Source organism: Melospiza melodia, chromosome 3, assembly GCF_035770615.1.
Source record: "Melospiza melodia melodia isolate bMelMel2 chromosome 3, bMelMel2.pri, whole genome shotgun sequence".
Taxonomy (NCBI): domain Eukaryota; kingdom Metazoa; phylum Chordata; class Aves; order Passeriformes; family Passerellidae; genus Melospiza; species Melospiza melodia.
This window is the reverse complement of record NC_086196.1, coordinates 46,219,676-46,235,693: the sequence shown is the minus strand read 5'-3', so window position 1 is coordinate 46,235,693 and position 16,018 is coordinate 46,219,676. Positions and strand designations below refer to the sequence as shown.

The following is a 16,018-nucleotide window of genomic DNA, read 5'->3' as shown; positions in this document are numbered from 1 at the left end:
TCAGTGCCTAAATGAAAAAAAAAACAAAACCCTGTTATTAAAATAATTAAATATCTGTTTAACAGGATTGCCTTTATTTTGAACAGAGGTATTCTGTTTGTAAAGGTGTCATGTGTGAAGAGTTGGTATGACATTAATTTAATAAAATTAATCTACTAGTGGAATAGGTTTACTATTTTACGTATTAACATGATATTTAAGTAAATGGAAATTTTGAGTAAAAAGTATAGCACTTGGACATCCAAAGACTTTGTATTTAGTGGGTAATTTCTGTGGATTGCATTTGTTAGCTTAATATTTATAATTCCGTTATTATCTGAAGTAATTTATTTTAATTCTTTGGGAATGTATTGCAAAGAAAAATCTCTTTGTAAATATAGTTTTCTTCTTCTCTTTAGTGGAAGATGTTCAGGTCTCTTGTTACAGAATATTGGCCAGTTTATATGCTCTAGGAACCAGCAAGAGTATCTATGTTGAGAGGTAAGCAGGAAAATAATTCTTCTGGTTTTAATATCTGCATTTATATTTAGCATTATGAATTTTCAGTTCAGAAATTAATATAGAAGAGTATTATTGAAAAGCTATCTTGAAAGAAAATATAGATGTGCTCAGATGTTAAGTGGAATGCAAATCCATGTACTATAATATGTTTGAAATATTGCATTATTTGTTTTTCAAAATACTTTTCCTAATTAAAATAAAAATCAAAAATAATATTATCTGACTTTATAAGGAACAGCACTTGATTTAAGGGTTAACTAAGGTATTGTAAAATTATGTCATTCAGCTCGGGAGTTGTTATATTTTTCCGTCTATAATGTGTAATTGTGATGTATATTTTTTTCTCATTACCCTAAATTTAATTTTGTCACTTGTAAAACGCTATTTGTTTTCTAGCTGTTACCCAGGTAAATGAGGCATTGCAATTGCTGTTTTATACATCTCTGTATCTGCTAACCTCCTTCCAAGTTGCATTTGGTCTTTGTAAGCCATGTTTGATCATAAAATACAGACACCTAGAAAAATTCAAATTTTAAAACGAAAGAGCTGCACTGCAGTGCCTAACACTGTTCTGAAGGCAGCTAAACAGAATGGATTAATTTCAGATATTGGCAGCAGCAGTCTAGGAATTTCAGTGTCTAGGAAGTGACACTCGAGCAGATCAACCTGTGCATAACTCCAGAGCAGCCCCTTGACATATCTTTGCTTACTTGGTGGTGGTATCACAGGCAACAGTATGAAAAATTGTTGGGAGCAAAATTTAAGTAAAAAAAAACCCCAAATATGTGGAAAATCAGGTCTCCTTGATTTCATTAAGGACATAAAATTAATTTATTTTGATCTTTGGCAAATAAAGGATATAGGATTCCTTTTGAAGACAAAATATATCAGTGTAACCAATAATTTTTGTGTATGATTGTCTGCCACCAAAATCAAAAAGCACATGCTGTTCTCAGGTGTGTGATGGATGTGTGTTTTGCTTATGAAGACCTAATGAAAACGGGGGGGAAAGGAAGGAGAAAACAGCATGAGTGATAATGGGAATGAAGTTAGATTTAACAAAATCAAGTTTAATGAGTTAGATCTATAAAGAATAAAATCTTCAAGACCGAGATAAACTATAGACCCAGGATGAACCTTGTTAAATCACAAGATCAGTTTTGAGGTATTTTTTTCCTTTTAACTTGAAAGTTCATGTTTCTCCTGAGTTCAAATTCTCTTGAATTTCTATCACATGTGTGATTTGGTCTCAGCTAGGGATTTCTCACCTTTCTAAATTCTGCTGTGATCAATTAAACTGAAAATTAGAAAGACTAATATAGCTGTCGTGAAGAACCCAAGTGAAGTGACAGGGAGGGCATCACTTACTTCTTCCTAGAAGCAGGCTTTTAAAAATTTTGACACACAAAGAATTTTGATTATCAAATAAATGTCATATAGTTGAAGATATTAAAGCAATGGCTTTGTGATAAAATTTCAGAGCTCTTGATCATTAGAAACAATTTTCCACTAACAGAAGAACTTGACTTTCATTCTAGACTAAGCATAAAAGTGATTATCATTATTTCTTAGAAAAGTGAAATATCATTTAGATAAAATGATAGTTGATTTTGTTCTCTTGTTCTATCCAGTAGCTTTTTCTTAATACTAGGGATTGTACAGTTAGTAAAGTTGACAGGAAAGTAATAGAACAGAAGGCATTTTTATAATTACTTTGGTCTCCCTTGTATTTTTTTCATTTTCTATAAGCTTTGTAGGCTACCATTATGTCTTTCCATATCATTCATATATTAGCAGAGGGTTGCTAGACGTCTTTTCCAAGTACATGTTCTTGTGTTGATGATCCCAGTAATGTCGTGGCTTCTCTTTGAAATGCATTGATCTCAGAAGACAACCCCAAGGTGTGGTCAGTCTGTACTTACCGGCTGACTCCACTGGTGGTCCCTTCCAACCTTACCCATTCTGTGGCTCTGTGATCAAGGATGTGTGTCACTAATGGTGTTTGTTAATTCACAGGCAACGATCAGCACTAGGAGAGTGCTTGGCTGCTTTCTCAGGGGCATTTCCAGTGGCTTTTTTGGAAACTCATTTGAACAAACATAATATCTACTCAATCTACAATACCAAGAATGCAAGAGATAGAGCAGGTATTTCCAGAAACTGACATCATGGTTATGAAAACATGATTTCACTATAAACGCTGCTTGCGTTAAGATGTGTGATTTTGCATACATTTTATAATGCAAGAATTTTCTTGTAATTTCATGGATTAATTTATTTTCTAAATCTTTCTTTCTAAATCAATTTTCTAATCAATTTCTTTTCTCAGTCTGGTAAAACTGATCATTATATGTTCCTAATGCTACTGATATGTTAATTTTGAGATACCATTCTCAAAATACCGCTTTGGAATTTAATTAATGAAGAGACTGCACATTTTTAGTACCTCAGATATTCTATATTTGATCATAAAATTAAGCATTCTTGTCAGGAGCTTTGGTTCCTCAGTTTACATAAACAGTTTTGGGTCCCTAAAACATGCTTGCAACTGAAGGAAAATAGCTTTGCTGTATTAATTGCATATTATGCCCTTATAAATTAAAAAAAATAGCGGACTAGTATGTAGATTGGTTGTAATTTTGTTTGACATAAAGGGCGGTCCAGATGTTTTACAGTGACATTATGTATGTTTACCTTACATATATCTTTTTATTCCATTCTTGATGTTTCTTATGCTGCAACATGATTGTAGAATAAGGTCACATGCACAAACTGTTCCTGAAATAAATAGAAGTTGCAGTAGAACTTCACCAGCTCTGCATATATGCTGAATCTGTATCATCTTACAGATACACAGAGATGACAGTGTATGTTCGTGTAAGATGTCAGTTTATAATGGCAACAATTTTATAACTTCACCTTTATTTTTTAAAAAAGGGAGCATAACTGATTTTTCCTCCAAGGAGCTCTAGTATCCAAACTTTAAAATATCAACAATTATGCATGCTTACTATATACATATACAGTCCACTCTACTGTCATGACCTTTAACAGAAATTTGAATGTTTTGTCCAAAATTGCATAATCTTTAAGGAGACTATGTGATGTCAGTGTAAAATATATTTGCTCTAAACAGGAGAAGATACTGCTTGGCAAAAAAGACAACAAGGACTTGTGGGATGCTGGTAGAGACACTTGCATTCACAAGTTGCAGGCTAAATTTTTGCTCTATAGATACCTGTGTGTGTCATGGTATGTGTCTGTATGTTAAACATTCAGGAGCTGCAGATTGTGCTCGCAGATATTTTTTTGTAGATGAAAGAAACTGCCTCAAAAATCAAGGCAACTGCAGTGCCTTTTCAGAGGAAGGAACTAAAAATTCAAATGAATTCAAAAGTAAACATTTACAATCACATTCATCTCTAGAATCAGTTTCTCAAATCTGCTCAATTTGTTAGGTTAGGCAATGGTTTCTGTTTGTTCTATTAGAATTCCAGGTCTCATCTGATGTATTGTTGAGAGATATTTAATTGTATCAATTTGTTTTCTCAACAGCAAAACTTACTTACGCTGGAAGGGATTTTGAAATTTAAGGTTTATTTTGTGTATAGAAAATTGCATCTGATTTCTATGAATTCATTCCACATAGAAATTTTAATTACAGAACTGTTCATACAAACAGTTTATTGCTCAACAGTATGAAAGGATGAGTTTTTTAGTGTTATGTTTGGTATGTTTCCTTTGTATCACGAGGGTGCAAATGTAAACAGAAAAGAGAAGTTGTATTGAATAGCAGCTGAAGAGAATTGTTCTCCTTTTATGACCTAGTTTATTGACATTTGGTATTTTTTTTCAACAGTTCTCAATTTGCCAACTAGTGTAGAAGAGGTTTGCCCAAACATTCCTTCCTTGATGAAACTGATGGAAGAAATAGTGGAACTGGCAGAATCCGGTATTCGTTACACACAGATGCCACACATCATGGAAGTCATATTGCCCATGCTGTGTAGTTACATGTCACACTGGTGGGAGCATGGGCCTGAGAACAATCCTGACAAGGCTGAAATGTGTTGCACAGCCTTGACGTCAGAGCACATGAACACTCTGTTGGGTAACATATTGAAAATCATCTATAACAACCTCGGTATTGATGAAGGAGCCTGGATGAAGAGGTTGGCAGGTAAGATGTGAAAATAAATCAACTATCAAACAAATGTGTGTGTATATTCAGAATATATATACACACACAGAGACTCTGAATCTCTCTGTATTTATCCTGTTAAAGCTGGAATAGAAGAACACTCATATTTTTACATTTTTAAACAATACAGATCTGGATGAACCAGAAATACCAAGTATAAAGAAAAAGCAGTGTAAGCAGTATGCTTTAATCTCTCCATAAGTAATGTAGGAAATACATTAGAACATTTCTTTTTCCATAGAATATACACATGTGCCTTTTGCAGTATATTAAATTCAAGGACTGTAGTATTTTAGCCCCATTTTCATTATATAGCAAATTTTCATTTGCAGGCATTATACAGTTCCTTACTATTCTGTATGAGTGCTGGATCCTTAACACCTGGGTTTGAAGACATATATCTAACATATATTCATTACAAAGAAATGTTGAAATTCTCATGTCATTTAGTAATAGTTACATTGACTATCATCTGGTGAACACTTGAAATTAATTTTAAAACACTTTAATTCTCAGTGTTACAATCTCTGAGGAAAAGTCACTTCAGTGGTGTGGATTCAATTTTTCAATTAGACTTCCTTATGACTTTCCAGTATTTACTGTAGTAGTAATTTTATTCATGGCAGCTTTCAGAATGCCTAGTGTTTTGAGAATTAGCAATTTAATGCACTCTAAGAATAGGTAGCAACTGCCCAAACTTCTGTATAATTTAATCGGTGTGTTACAAATGGTTTGGTACCAATGGGCCCAGTTGAAGTGCTAATTTACATAACTGTTATTATGAGTAGATTTTCAAAAAGCTTGTGCTGACAAGTCTGAAATGAATCAGTTTAATCACTCCCGTTTGTGTCTACATACAAGACTTAGTGTGCAGAAGAAATACAGGCAAGACGTTTCCATGGGTTTTCAAATAACCAGAGCATGCTTTCCATCTCTCCTTCGCTCAAGCAAGGTTCAAAGCAGGAGTCAGCAGCTGAGAAAACTTGTGCATGCACTATGTAGCTATATTTGTATCCATCCATACCATTAAACAACTTTGGCATTGCTCAATAAAACTATGCAGTCAAATACCATGCTGACAGAATTCCAGTAAAGAGGTGTTTCAAGTTTTATGATCTTGCAGCCTTAGTCTGTGAAGTTGCAATTTCTGCCCTCAGACAAAGTGAATTGACTTTGTGAAATCCTGACCACATTTAATTCTTGGCAAAACTTCTGCTGATTTCAATGGGGGCAGGATTTGGCTCTGTAGCATAGAAGTAAGTTTCAAGAAAGTGGGAAAAGGTAAAAGGTTTTAGTTATAATTTGTGGCCAGGTATATATTATAATATTCATTGCCTTAAATAGTGTTTTCCCAGCCCATCATAAGTAAAGCGAAGCCACAGCTCTTAAAGACACACTTCCTTCCACTGATGGATAAACTAAAGAAAAAGGCAGCAGTGGTTGTATCGGATGAAGAACATCTAAGAGCAGAAGGCAGAGGTGACATGTCGGAGGCTGAACTGCTCATCCTAGATGAGTTCACCACTTTGGCACGGGACCTCTATGCCTTCTACCCTTTGTTGATTAGATTTGTGGACTATAACAGGTATGTGGAGAGGAATAGGTCAATGAATCTCATAAAACCTTCCTTTTTATTGATACCACCTCTTGTCCCTTGATGTGCCTAGCACTGAATTAAAGTGGCTTTTACTCAGTCTGACAATCTTGCAGTTGCTCAAGCTTATGCTTTCTGACTTTTAGGAGGAGCTGGGGGCTTTTTGAGAAGAAAACAAAACATAATTTCAGTCCAGATCTATTGGATTAGAATTAGGATTAATATTAAAGGATTGTAAGGGTTTGAAATAGGACATCAAAAAGCCACTGCTACCAGAAAGGATTAAAAGCATATATTATTGGTTTTGTTGATTTGTATCCTTGTAAAATGTTGAAAAGTGATTTCAAAGCATTAAGACAATGAGGATTATCCCCTTTTTCACCTTTTTACCAAATTTTAGGGCAAAATGGCTCAAAGAGCCCAATCCTGAAGCAGAAGAGTTGTTCCGCATGGTGGCTGAGGTTTTCATTTACTGGTTAAAATCTCATGTAAGTAATTCCTTGGTAAATACTTTTTTTTAGTGAGGCTTCTTAAAAGGTAGATCAGTTATTTAGTGGTTATATTTGTCAAACACAATTAACAACAAGTGAAACTGCAGATGGGAAGACATTAATGAGTCACATTTCTAATACTTTTGAAATTGCAGAGAAAATAGGAGAATTGGATAGGTTTTTTTGTAACATAGTAAATTGATTAAAGAAATTTTTCTTACAGATTCTAGTTTGTTATTTGGGATTTTTTTTTTAATGTGTTAAACTCATTGCATTTTGTATGCTTACCATTTTTTTTCTTTTCAATTATTTTAACCACATAACCTTTTTTTAATCACACCTAGTAAGTACTGATACTTCTTAAGTAAAACCTGATTCAGTGACTACTGGAGCACAAAGAATTAAAAACGCAAAAGAACCAAATTGCTTTAAGGCATTAGATCTTTGTATGGACTTTTGTCTATATGAAATTTCTTTATTTACTATAGCTTCAATTGTCTCAAGTCTGGGGAACATGATGCCTTATAACTTCAGTACTTGTGCCTGAATTTGGCTGTAACATTTATTATAAACGACACTGTGCACAAGAAGTGATTACACTATAGGTAGATACCAGATAATGAAATCACCTGTGTATTCATAATTTCAGTATTTTATTTAAGTATTTTCTTGTGTACCTGAATATAGTGGAAGTATATAATGGGGGAAAATGAATTATTAATTTATTATTAAGGGAAAACATGTACAATATTTTTATATTGAATTGGAGGAGGAGTGAGATTTTTATCATGTCTTTTTCATAACTAGAGAAATCTTTCCTTCTCTCTAACATGGACAAAATCCCCAAACGTAGACTACCTGAGTTATGCAATGTAAATGAAGCTGAAATTCAAGGGCATGGTTGATCATCTGTTAATTTTTACTGCCCTTGTTTTAACTTGTGGATTTTACAGATTTCTACTTAATTTGTACTTTTATTTAAGGTATGTTTAGATAGAGGACTCATATAAATGCTTCTAACTGAGATTTGTATATTTTCAGAATTTCAAAAGGGAAGAGCAGAACTTTGTGGTACAAAATGAAATCAACAACATGTCTTTCCTTATTAGTGACACCAAATCTAAGATGTCTAAGGTAGCGTAATCCTGTTTTTCTCTTTGTGAAGGGAAGGAGTCAGCAAGATTCCATAGAAGCAGCTTTTGTTGTTTAATTTTTTATTTTTTTTTTTTGAGGGGAGGGGATTTACTTTATGTTTTGTTTTGGTTTTTTTTTTTTCTGGTGAAGAAATCTATTGAAAACACTATGTTGAGACACAAAACACAGTCATTTGAGTAACACATTGCAAAATATTGGCAATGTTAAAATGCCAGTTCCCCTGGATGACGTCACACCTGTATAGGTAATAAGGAAACTGTCCAACCAGAGACAAGTACAAAGTTGCTAGTACAATTCTTTTATTTGATATTGGATTTGGTGTCTTTTTAATCTTTACTTTATTCTGCAGGCAGCAGTTTCTGACCAGGAAAGGAAGAAGATGAAGCGAAAAGGGGACCGCTACTCTATGCAGACCTCTCTCATTGTGGCAGCACTGAAGAGATTGCTTCCAATAGGCCTAAACATTTGTGCTCCTGGAGACCAAGAGCTAATCGCACTGGCCAAAAATCGTTTTAGCATGGTAGGTGCTCTTTTTGCACTTCTAAAAGTTAAATATATTTAGTAATCTAATTTTTTTAATGTTTCACCCTGTGTTCATTCTTACAGCATGATGCAGAGAATCAAGATTATAACTCTGTTTAATAAGGGCCCAGTGGGTGATTATGGTTTATATCTACATATTTTCCTCATGGCTTAAAACATTTCAATTTGAACATACTTATGATCAGTATGGATGTATTTCAGAATGATCAGGATATGAACAGAGATAGCATTCAGTAGTTGAACTAGTTATTTCTTAATTGTTAATGCAAAACAGTGTTTTTTATATTTTTATGAAGCTTGAATTTGGTTGGAGTTGATCTCTAAAGTCTTTTCTAATCTAGTCGATTTTGTGACTCTCATGAAATTAAGAACTAGCTGTTTCCTAACTTCTGTGCCCAGTACAACTAATTCCTTTTAATCACTCTCATGTGAATGAAAGAATTTAGGTAGGGATAGACTGTTTCAGAAGTGATTCTTTAGGGTATATACTCACAGTGCAATACTTTGATTTTAATTTGGAATATACTCCTTTTCTCAAGCTATAATACTTTATACACTCCAGGGGCTTATAGGACCATTGGACTGCTGAACTGAATCCTATAAAGGATGCTATGAAAGAGCTCTGCAAAAAAAGAGAACTCAAATCATAACAGACTGTGTTCATATTATTGACTTGATTTGGTCAAACTTTCTGTCTGTGTATGTTAGCAATATGAATTCAGGCTCGCATGCAGTGTGTTGCTGTGAACAGATATGCATGATGCCATACAGTACTTGATCCTGCAAGCTTGGTTAAGAAAAGGTTTGTCTCTGATATATTTCTCAATCTGTCACATTGTCAGTTTCATTCATCATCTTATGAAGCCCAAGGTTGATATTTATATGAATCATAATGTTTCCTAATTACCTTCCATTCTTAATTTATATGATTTGTAATCTATTGGCAGAAAGACACTGAAGATGAAGTACGAGATGTCATCCGTAGTAATCTTCACCTTCAGGGCAAGGTAATCTATGTGCAGTTTGTAAATTTGATTTTTCTTCCTTTGAATTCATTTGTTGGCGCTGTATAATGGCAACCTGCCTTGGTTCATTAGGATAACTTGTAGTCCCTTATTCTCTTCTGTCAAGTAACTTGTTAATATTAACTGTTAAATGTTAGGTTTTAAATGTGTGTTTATGTGCCCTATATACAATGATGTATGGCCCTTCAAATCTCTCTCCATTCACACCATTAATACAAAACTGGAGATGGAGGGAAGTTCTATTACTGTTAAAACTGCAGCTACTCCTATTTGAGATAAAGTCTGCAAAATGCTCAAAGTTACTTAGTATCAACTTGAAGTGTAAATGAAAAGAAAGCTGCCATTTTGACATACTCTGTAAAGTGAAAAATCTCAAGTTTTCTCAGTTTGGTTCCTGCTTTTCAGCCCTGGGAAAATAAGGTATTTTGGGAAAAAGTATAGATTTCTGTTACTGAATTCCAATTAGTGCCAGGTGAATAGCTTTAGGGGAAAAGTCTTGAAATGGCCAGCATAATGGAGCTGTTTTATTAATGCTTCAAATAAAGAAAAAGAAGGCAGAATATGGGAGTGTAATAAAATTATGCATCTCTCTCCGCTCCTGAAGATAGACGGAATCGTACCCATGCATCTTGCTTTACTTAGGATTCTCCTCTACTTCCTCTCTCTTCCCCATCTTTTGTTCACCTCAAGAGAAACTAAACTGCTGTTTTCTGTGCTTATTGAAAGGTCACAAAAGAGTAAACATGAGTTGAAAATCTGGTGCTTTTTTTCTGAACTGGTATTTAAGAATCATTCAGAAGTCTAGATTCCACTGCAATCAGTGCATGGCAGTAATAACTTTTTATTTTTTTTTTTTGATGAGCTGGTCATGGGATGGTTCTTCCTGAATAATATGTGAAGATTAATTTTCTTCCATCATATTTTCCATATGTCTCTGCAGTGTTAACAACAAAAGTGTTTAATCCAGTAGCTTTAAATGATAGGGTTTGCACATAGAAAAGTTTACTCAAAAGCAAAAGATTTGGTTAAATCCTAAAACCTTGAAATACTTATCCTTATATAGCAAATATTGTTATATACTGAGAAGCAGAAAACAAACGGGCAAAGTGCTAGGAAGAAAGCAGTGTTTCTGAATATCTTAACGAGCAACAGTACTTAAACAGTGTGAATGCCATGAACATAAAAACTTTGAACATGAGGTGATTTTGTGTATAAACTTCAATACTGTTTTCTTAATGACAGTGATAGATATTTCTGTTATGGCATTTTCAGTATGTGTACATTGTAATTTTGTGAGCCATGCAGTTACAAGTCTTGCCTGGGATTTCATGTTGCTGTTTAGCACTTATCCTCCTGTTTTAACTACTTCAGTTTCTGTTTCTTCAGTGATATGTTCTGCTGTTAAGAAATTTCTGTCTGTTGCTGCTTTGTTGCTGGAAGTCATGATACATCCTAACACCTTGGTCTGTGCTTTCTCTTCAGAAGCTTCCTATGCTTCAATTAAAAGGTTGCGCTTGTTTAGCAACTTACATCTTCTCTGTTTATACTACATGAGAATAAAATTTCTTTTAAATTTCTTAGATTGATGCAATTTCACAGTGCCTTGATAATTAAGACAAAAGTAATTTTAGCTAATCCAAAATCCACACTGTTGGATTTTCCAATTGTAAACTTTTCATCAGTGACTGTAGAAGTCCCTATTTTTGAATGAATTCCCAGTGGAGGATGAAAATCTGAAAGAGAACGACATAAAACATAGATAACAAAGCTAAACTGCAGTTGTAGTTAGCTTTATTTTATAGCTTTTTACATATCGCTTTAATAAATTTTAAAAGCTTTGATTTAGACCTGTATGTGACAAGTAGTTAACTGCAGACAAAACGGTGATTTATCAGTGACACATCCTAGAGTTAACACTAAATATAAGTGTGTAGCTAGTTACTTAAAGTATAACGTCTAACGTTAAATTCAGTAATTATGTACAAATTACAATACAATTTATTCCATAATTCTCTGATGTCGTTAGGATTCAGTCACTATACAGTCAAGATGATATTTCTTGTTACAAAAAATGATGCCATCATGCATAGACTACCCTTTTGTTGTCTAATTGAATCAGATATAATAGAATGAGGGCCAAATAGTCTTATAAATTGAAATTATTATTTTTTACTATGAATTAATATGTAACTTAGTTATAGTGGTATTTGTGTAAAGTGGCTTTCAAAATATAGGAAAAATACTGCTTTTTGAAAGGCTAGTTTGCTCCCAACCATAGCAATATTCTTTCTTTAAATGGTGTTTTCTGTTAACAACTTCTTCTCACAGACACCTAACATTCTGTTACTTACATTAGAGCTAAAATGAAATTTATCTAGATTCCTTTTTGGAGTACTACACTGTTAAAGAATCATCCTTCTGAATCTTTAGCTATTAATGTTATGGCGTCTATTTCATGCATTTGTCTACCTTTGTCTACATTTGTCTTCACCGTGTTTCTGTCTTTCCTTTCCTTGCATGCCTGCATGCTGTTACTCAGTACCAAGCCTTTTATTTCAAGAAATTGATGATGAAACTTGCATTCATTTTGACATGGATGAAGCTCAAGTCACCAAAATCTTCTTCCAGCCATTCTAATTCACACCTTGAAATGCCAACTACTCATGCCCTTAGAAAACTACCTATACAAAAAAGCTGTACCTTGATAGAATGTGAGGAGTCCTCAGATCAAAAGACATCTCCACCTGTGATTAAAAAGTCTTTTGTGGACTATCCATTCATGATGATCCAGTCAAATGCTCAAACAAAGACTGTGGATGTGCCAGTTGTTAAGAAATGGAAAAGCCGAAAGGTGGAAGAAATGCCTGCAAAATGTGGCTTTCTAGGTTGTAATAAACTATTAATGAACAACTGTGTAAGTTTTTAATCATTCCTGGAACTTGAGTAAGCCTTGTATCGTAATATGTTTTGAGGAGGTGAATTAGCATTATTGTCTCAGGCACAAATTGAAATCTGGATTCACAAAGAAGTTTTAGACAAGTAAGTGTTGAGTTCAAGCCCTCGGGAAATCTGTAGGGTTTAGCCCCTGAGTTCTCCAGCCATCTGGGCCAGTGTGTCTGCAACAGCAGCTGCAGAATCAGGAATGATCACTGGCCACAGTTCTCAGTAAAATGGGTCATCAGTGTCATTGGCACGGTAAATGCTTGCAAAGTGTGTTGCATTAGTCTTGATTAGCAGAAGGACTGGGAAGACAAAACAAACCTAAAAGAAAACACCAGTTGGAAAACAGGGAATTACAAATTAATGAAGTAGAAAAAATGAAATGTAAAGAGAAAAACTTGATAAAAACCGTTTTGCTTCTTACAGTTCTTTATAATTTGTAGGCTGATAAGCAAATGCATCTGAATTTCAGTTTTCCAAATTAACTTTTAATTTTTTAGCTAATAATCAGTAAAATGAGGATTTTCTAATGATTAAAGAAAAATTTTAAATAGGTGTAAATAATAGCAATACTACTAATTTCCATGACTGAAAACTAAGTAATCCCAACTAATAGAGCAACTCTTAGTGTTGTTTCATTTAATAATGGGAAAGGCAGTGTATTACCTTATGCCTGTGTACCTCATACTCATTACTTTTCCTCAAATATTATATTCATTGTTGGTGCCAGTGCTATTTGTTGACCAATAATTTTTTGCTATTTGTATGGTTATTAGTGTTTTAGTTCTGTGGGACAGGTCACCCATACAAAATGTGGAAACATCATCTCTGGAAGTATTCAAGGCCGAGTTGGACATGACTTTGAGAAATCTGCTCTCGTGGAAGGTGTCCTTGTGTATGGCAGAGGTGTTGGGTGTAGATGGCCTTAAAGTTGCCTTCCAACCCAAAACAATTTATGTTTTCTGGAAGCTCTTACAAAGCATTCCACAAATTAGTCTTGTTCTCACAGTGTAATGGATGCTGGATGGATTATGTAAATGTGTAGGTTAGCAATATAAAGTGTTTCAGTTTACCTTTGAAGCTGTTTCTCAACTAATTAAGCTGTTTGGAACATCTTGCCTTGGTGACATGTGAAATGTTTCTCCTGCAGCTTGAGGATCCCGCCATTAGATGGCAGATGGCACTTTACAAAGATTTGCCAAACAGGACTGAAGATTCCTCAGATCCAGAAAAGACTGTGGAAAGGGTCCTTGATATAGCTAATGTGCTGTTTCACCTGGAACAGGTTAGACACATTTTACCAATTTCATTGCTTCTTAATCTAAATAAAAGTATTCACCCTTTCATTTGTACTTTCACCTGCTGTATTTAATGCTACAATCTTTTTTCTTTCTTTTGATAGCTACTTTTTATGTGCTTACTCCTGTTTTTTGTAGTCCAGTGTTATAGTCATATCTATCTTGCAGTGTATTTGCAGCAACTCCAACAATTTGTTTGGCCAATATGCTGCATTCAAGAAACAACAGAAGCAGGTTGGAGGAATTATTTTTTTCTGGAAAACTCTGTCAGAAACTTTAGGTTGCTTCAGAATCTGGCAAAAAACTCTATTGTATTATTTAATTTTGCATTAATAGATGAGCTTCCTATGTGGCCTGAACTGCAGTAACTTTTACTTAAGTAATTTTGTTTTTTATTTTGTGTCCTTTCCATAGTTTTTAAAATATGTAGTTAAAAAATCTCCTATATGGATACATCTTATAGGTCAAAGAATAGCTGATAAGTTATTTTTGTAACTTTTCTTTGAGTTATTCCCTGTTATGCACTTTGGATTTATTATGTTTTTTTCCTTTTTAACATGTAGTGAAAAAACAGGACAAAAACTTGAAGGTGTTCCTAATGGCAGACATGAATATATCTGGTTGCAGACCATACATTACAAACTATCTTCATATAAATTTTACTTGTTTTTTTTCCTTTTCAAAGAACATTTGAAAATCCAAGGTTCTCTTGTATTCTCATTAGATTAGTTGGTTTCACTCAGAAAGTTTTGAGATCCAATGTCAAGAAGTTTCCTCACTGTCAGGAACTCACTGGTTCAGTCAATAGGAACCTGAGAGATGTGTGAATGTGCTCTTATACACACTCTGCAGAAGGTGTGTTGATGTGAATATGTGTATCCTGTCTGTTGCATCACACAACTCTTCTTCATATAGTTTGCCAGCCTTGATATGGATTTGCTTCAAGTTCAACAGCCTTACACAGTTTGGTAGAAGAGAATAAGGAGGAGTCACTAATTTTTACCTGTTGCTGAATATGCAGGGAGCAAGCAAAAAGGGATAGAAGTATGGAAGTAAATCCTTGTCAATCATGGTTTGCCTCTGAGAGAAAGCGAGAGAGGAGAATGGGTCCTGATTTGAAAGGATATAGGTTTGCTCTGAGGAAAGAAGACTAGAGAAAAGCTAGGAATATGAGGGGGAAGGAGGGAAAGGTTTTCTCTTCTACCTTGATTTTATCAAAGTTGACTGACATGATCCAGCAATAGTGCAGAACAGGATGAATTCCCATCCAGATCAACATTTAAGATCAATACTTCTGATCAGACTTAAACAATGACTTGTTGACAAGTTTTCTGCCTTTTTTTTTTTAATGGCTGCCTTGCACCTATTTCTCAGGAGCTTTTGTTACTGAAATGGGAAATCTGGTGTCTTTAAAACTTAATGAGTATATGAGCACTGCATCTGTTTTAATGACAGTCTTGAGTAATCCTTTGTTCTTTGTATACAAATACTCTGTTCTCCATATATACTTTAAATGTTTTCTGTATTGCACTAGCCATGAACAGTCCATTCTTTGTGTTTTCTTTCCATGCAGACCTAACTTCTTTGTTTTTACTGTTTTCAGAAATCTGCTTGCGTAGGCCGAGGCTATTTCTTTTGGGAAAGTATTGAGGGTTTTATAATTGTTTGTGAAGATATTACTAATTACCTAACTTTCTAATTTGGATTTGTCTGACTTTTCAAGTAGTAGTGCTGGCACTTGTTTTTGTGACTGTAAACATGTTGGCAGTGAATGTTTTTTTGTCATTCCTTTTAAAAAATATTTTTCTTTTCTGTTTTAACTTTTAGAAAGAACCTACTTAAGATTGCTCCTATTTAATCTTACAAGTATAATTCTATATTTCACTGAATGGCAGTGTTTTTGTCTGTTTAATTAAATGTCCATTGTTTTACTATTAATATTTTTTTGTATTTCACTAAACTGGATAACCAAATTTGGATTGAATCTTGAGTCTACATAAATATCAGAATTGCCACTGCATTTTTTTCATTTTTGATTTTATTGCAAGGGAGAATTAGCAAGACTTTCGGGGTAGAAATGCCAGCTTCCACTGGCTTCTTTGATGCTGTTGGAACACAGAGGAGTGTAATTGTTTGTAAAAGAAACAAACCATCCATAAAAAACCAAACAGCCCACCCCAAAGTTCAACTCCCCTTAACTCTACAACAGCTGTATAGGTTAAATCAAATTATGTAATTTTTATGGAAGATGTGTGAAATAAATCACAGAA

The 16,018-nt window shown here is 34.1% G+C and overlaps 1 protein-coding gene across 10 annotated transcripts in view; it reads left to right on the top strand.

The window, feature by feature from the left end:
• Positions 1 to 16,018, top strand: part of RYR2 (ryanodine receptor 2) — a 381,629-nt gene that overhangs the window by 302,733 nt on the left and 62,878 nt on the right. For 5 of the 10 annotated variants that reach the window (XM_063151578.1, XM_063151585.1, XM_063151577.1 and 2 more), the window contains 10 exons: positions 399 to 480; positions 2,518 to 2,648; positions 4,361 to 4,681; positions 6,047 to 6,287; positions 6,697 to 6,784; positions 7,829 to 7,921; positions 8,292 to 8,462; positions 9,433 to 9,492; positions 13,601 to 13,735; positions 15,352 to 15,388. In XM_063151578.1, coding sequence (XP_063007648.1) covers positions 399 to 480; positions 2,518 to 2,648; positions 4,361 to 4,681; positions 6,047 to 6,287; positions 6,697 to 6,784; positions 7,829 to 7,921; positions 8,292 to 8,462; positions 9,433 to 9,492; positions 13,601 to 13,735; positions 15,352 to 15,388 — 1,359 coding nt within the window. The remainder of the gene's footprint in view (positions 1 to 398; positions 481 to 2,517; positions 2,649 to 4,360; positions 4,682 to 6,046; positions 6,288 to 6,696; positions 6,785 to 7,828; positions 7,922 to 8,291; positions 8,463 to 9,432; positions 9,493 to 13,600; positions 13,736 to 15,351; positions 15,389 to 16,018) is intronic. The other 5 variants (XM_063151586.1, XM_063151584.1, XM_063151581.1 and 2 more) reach the window with 1 other exon arrangement.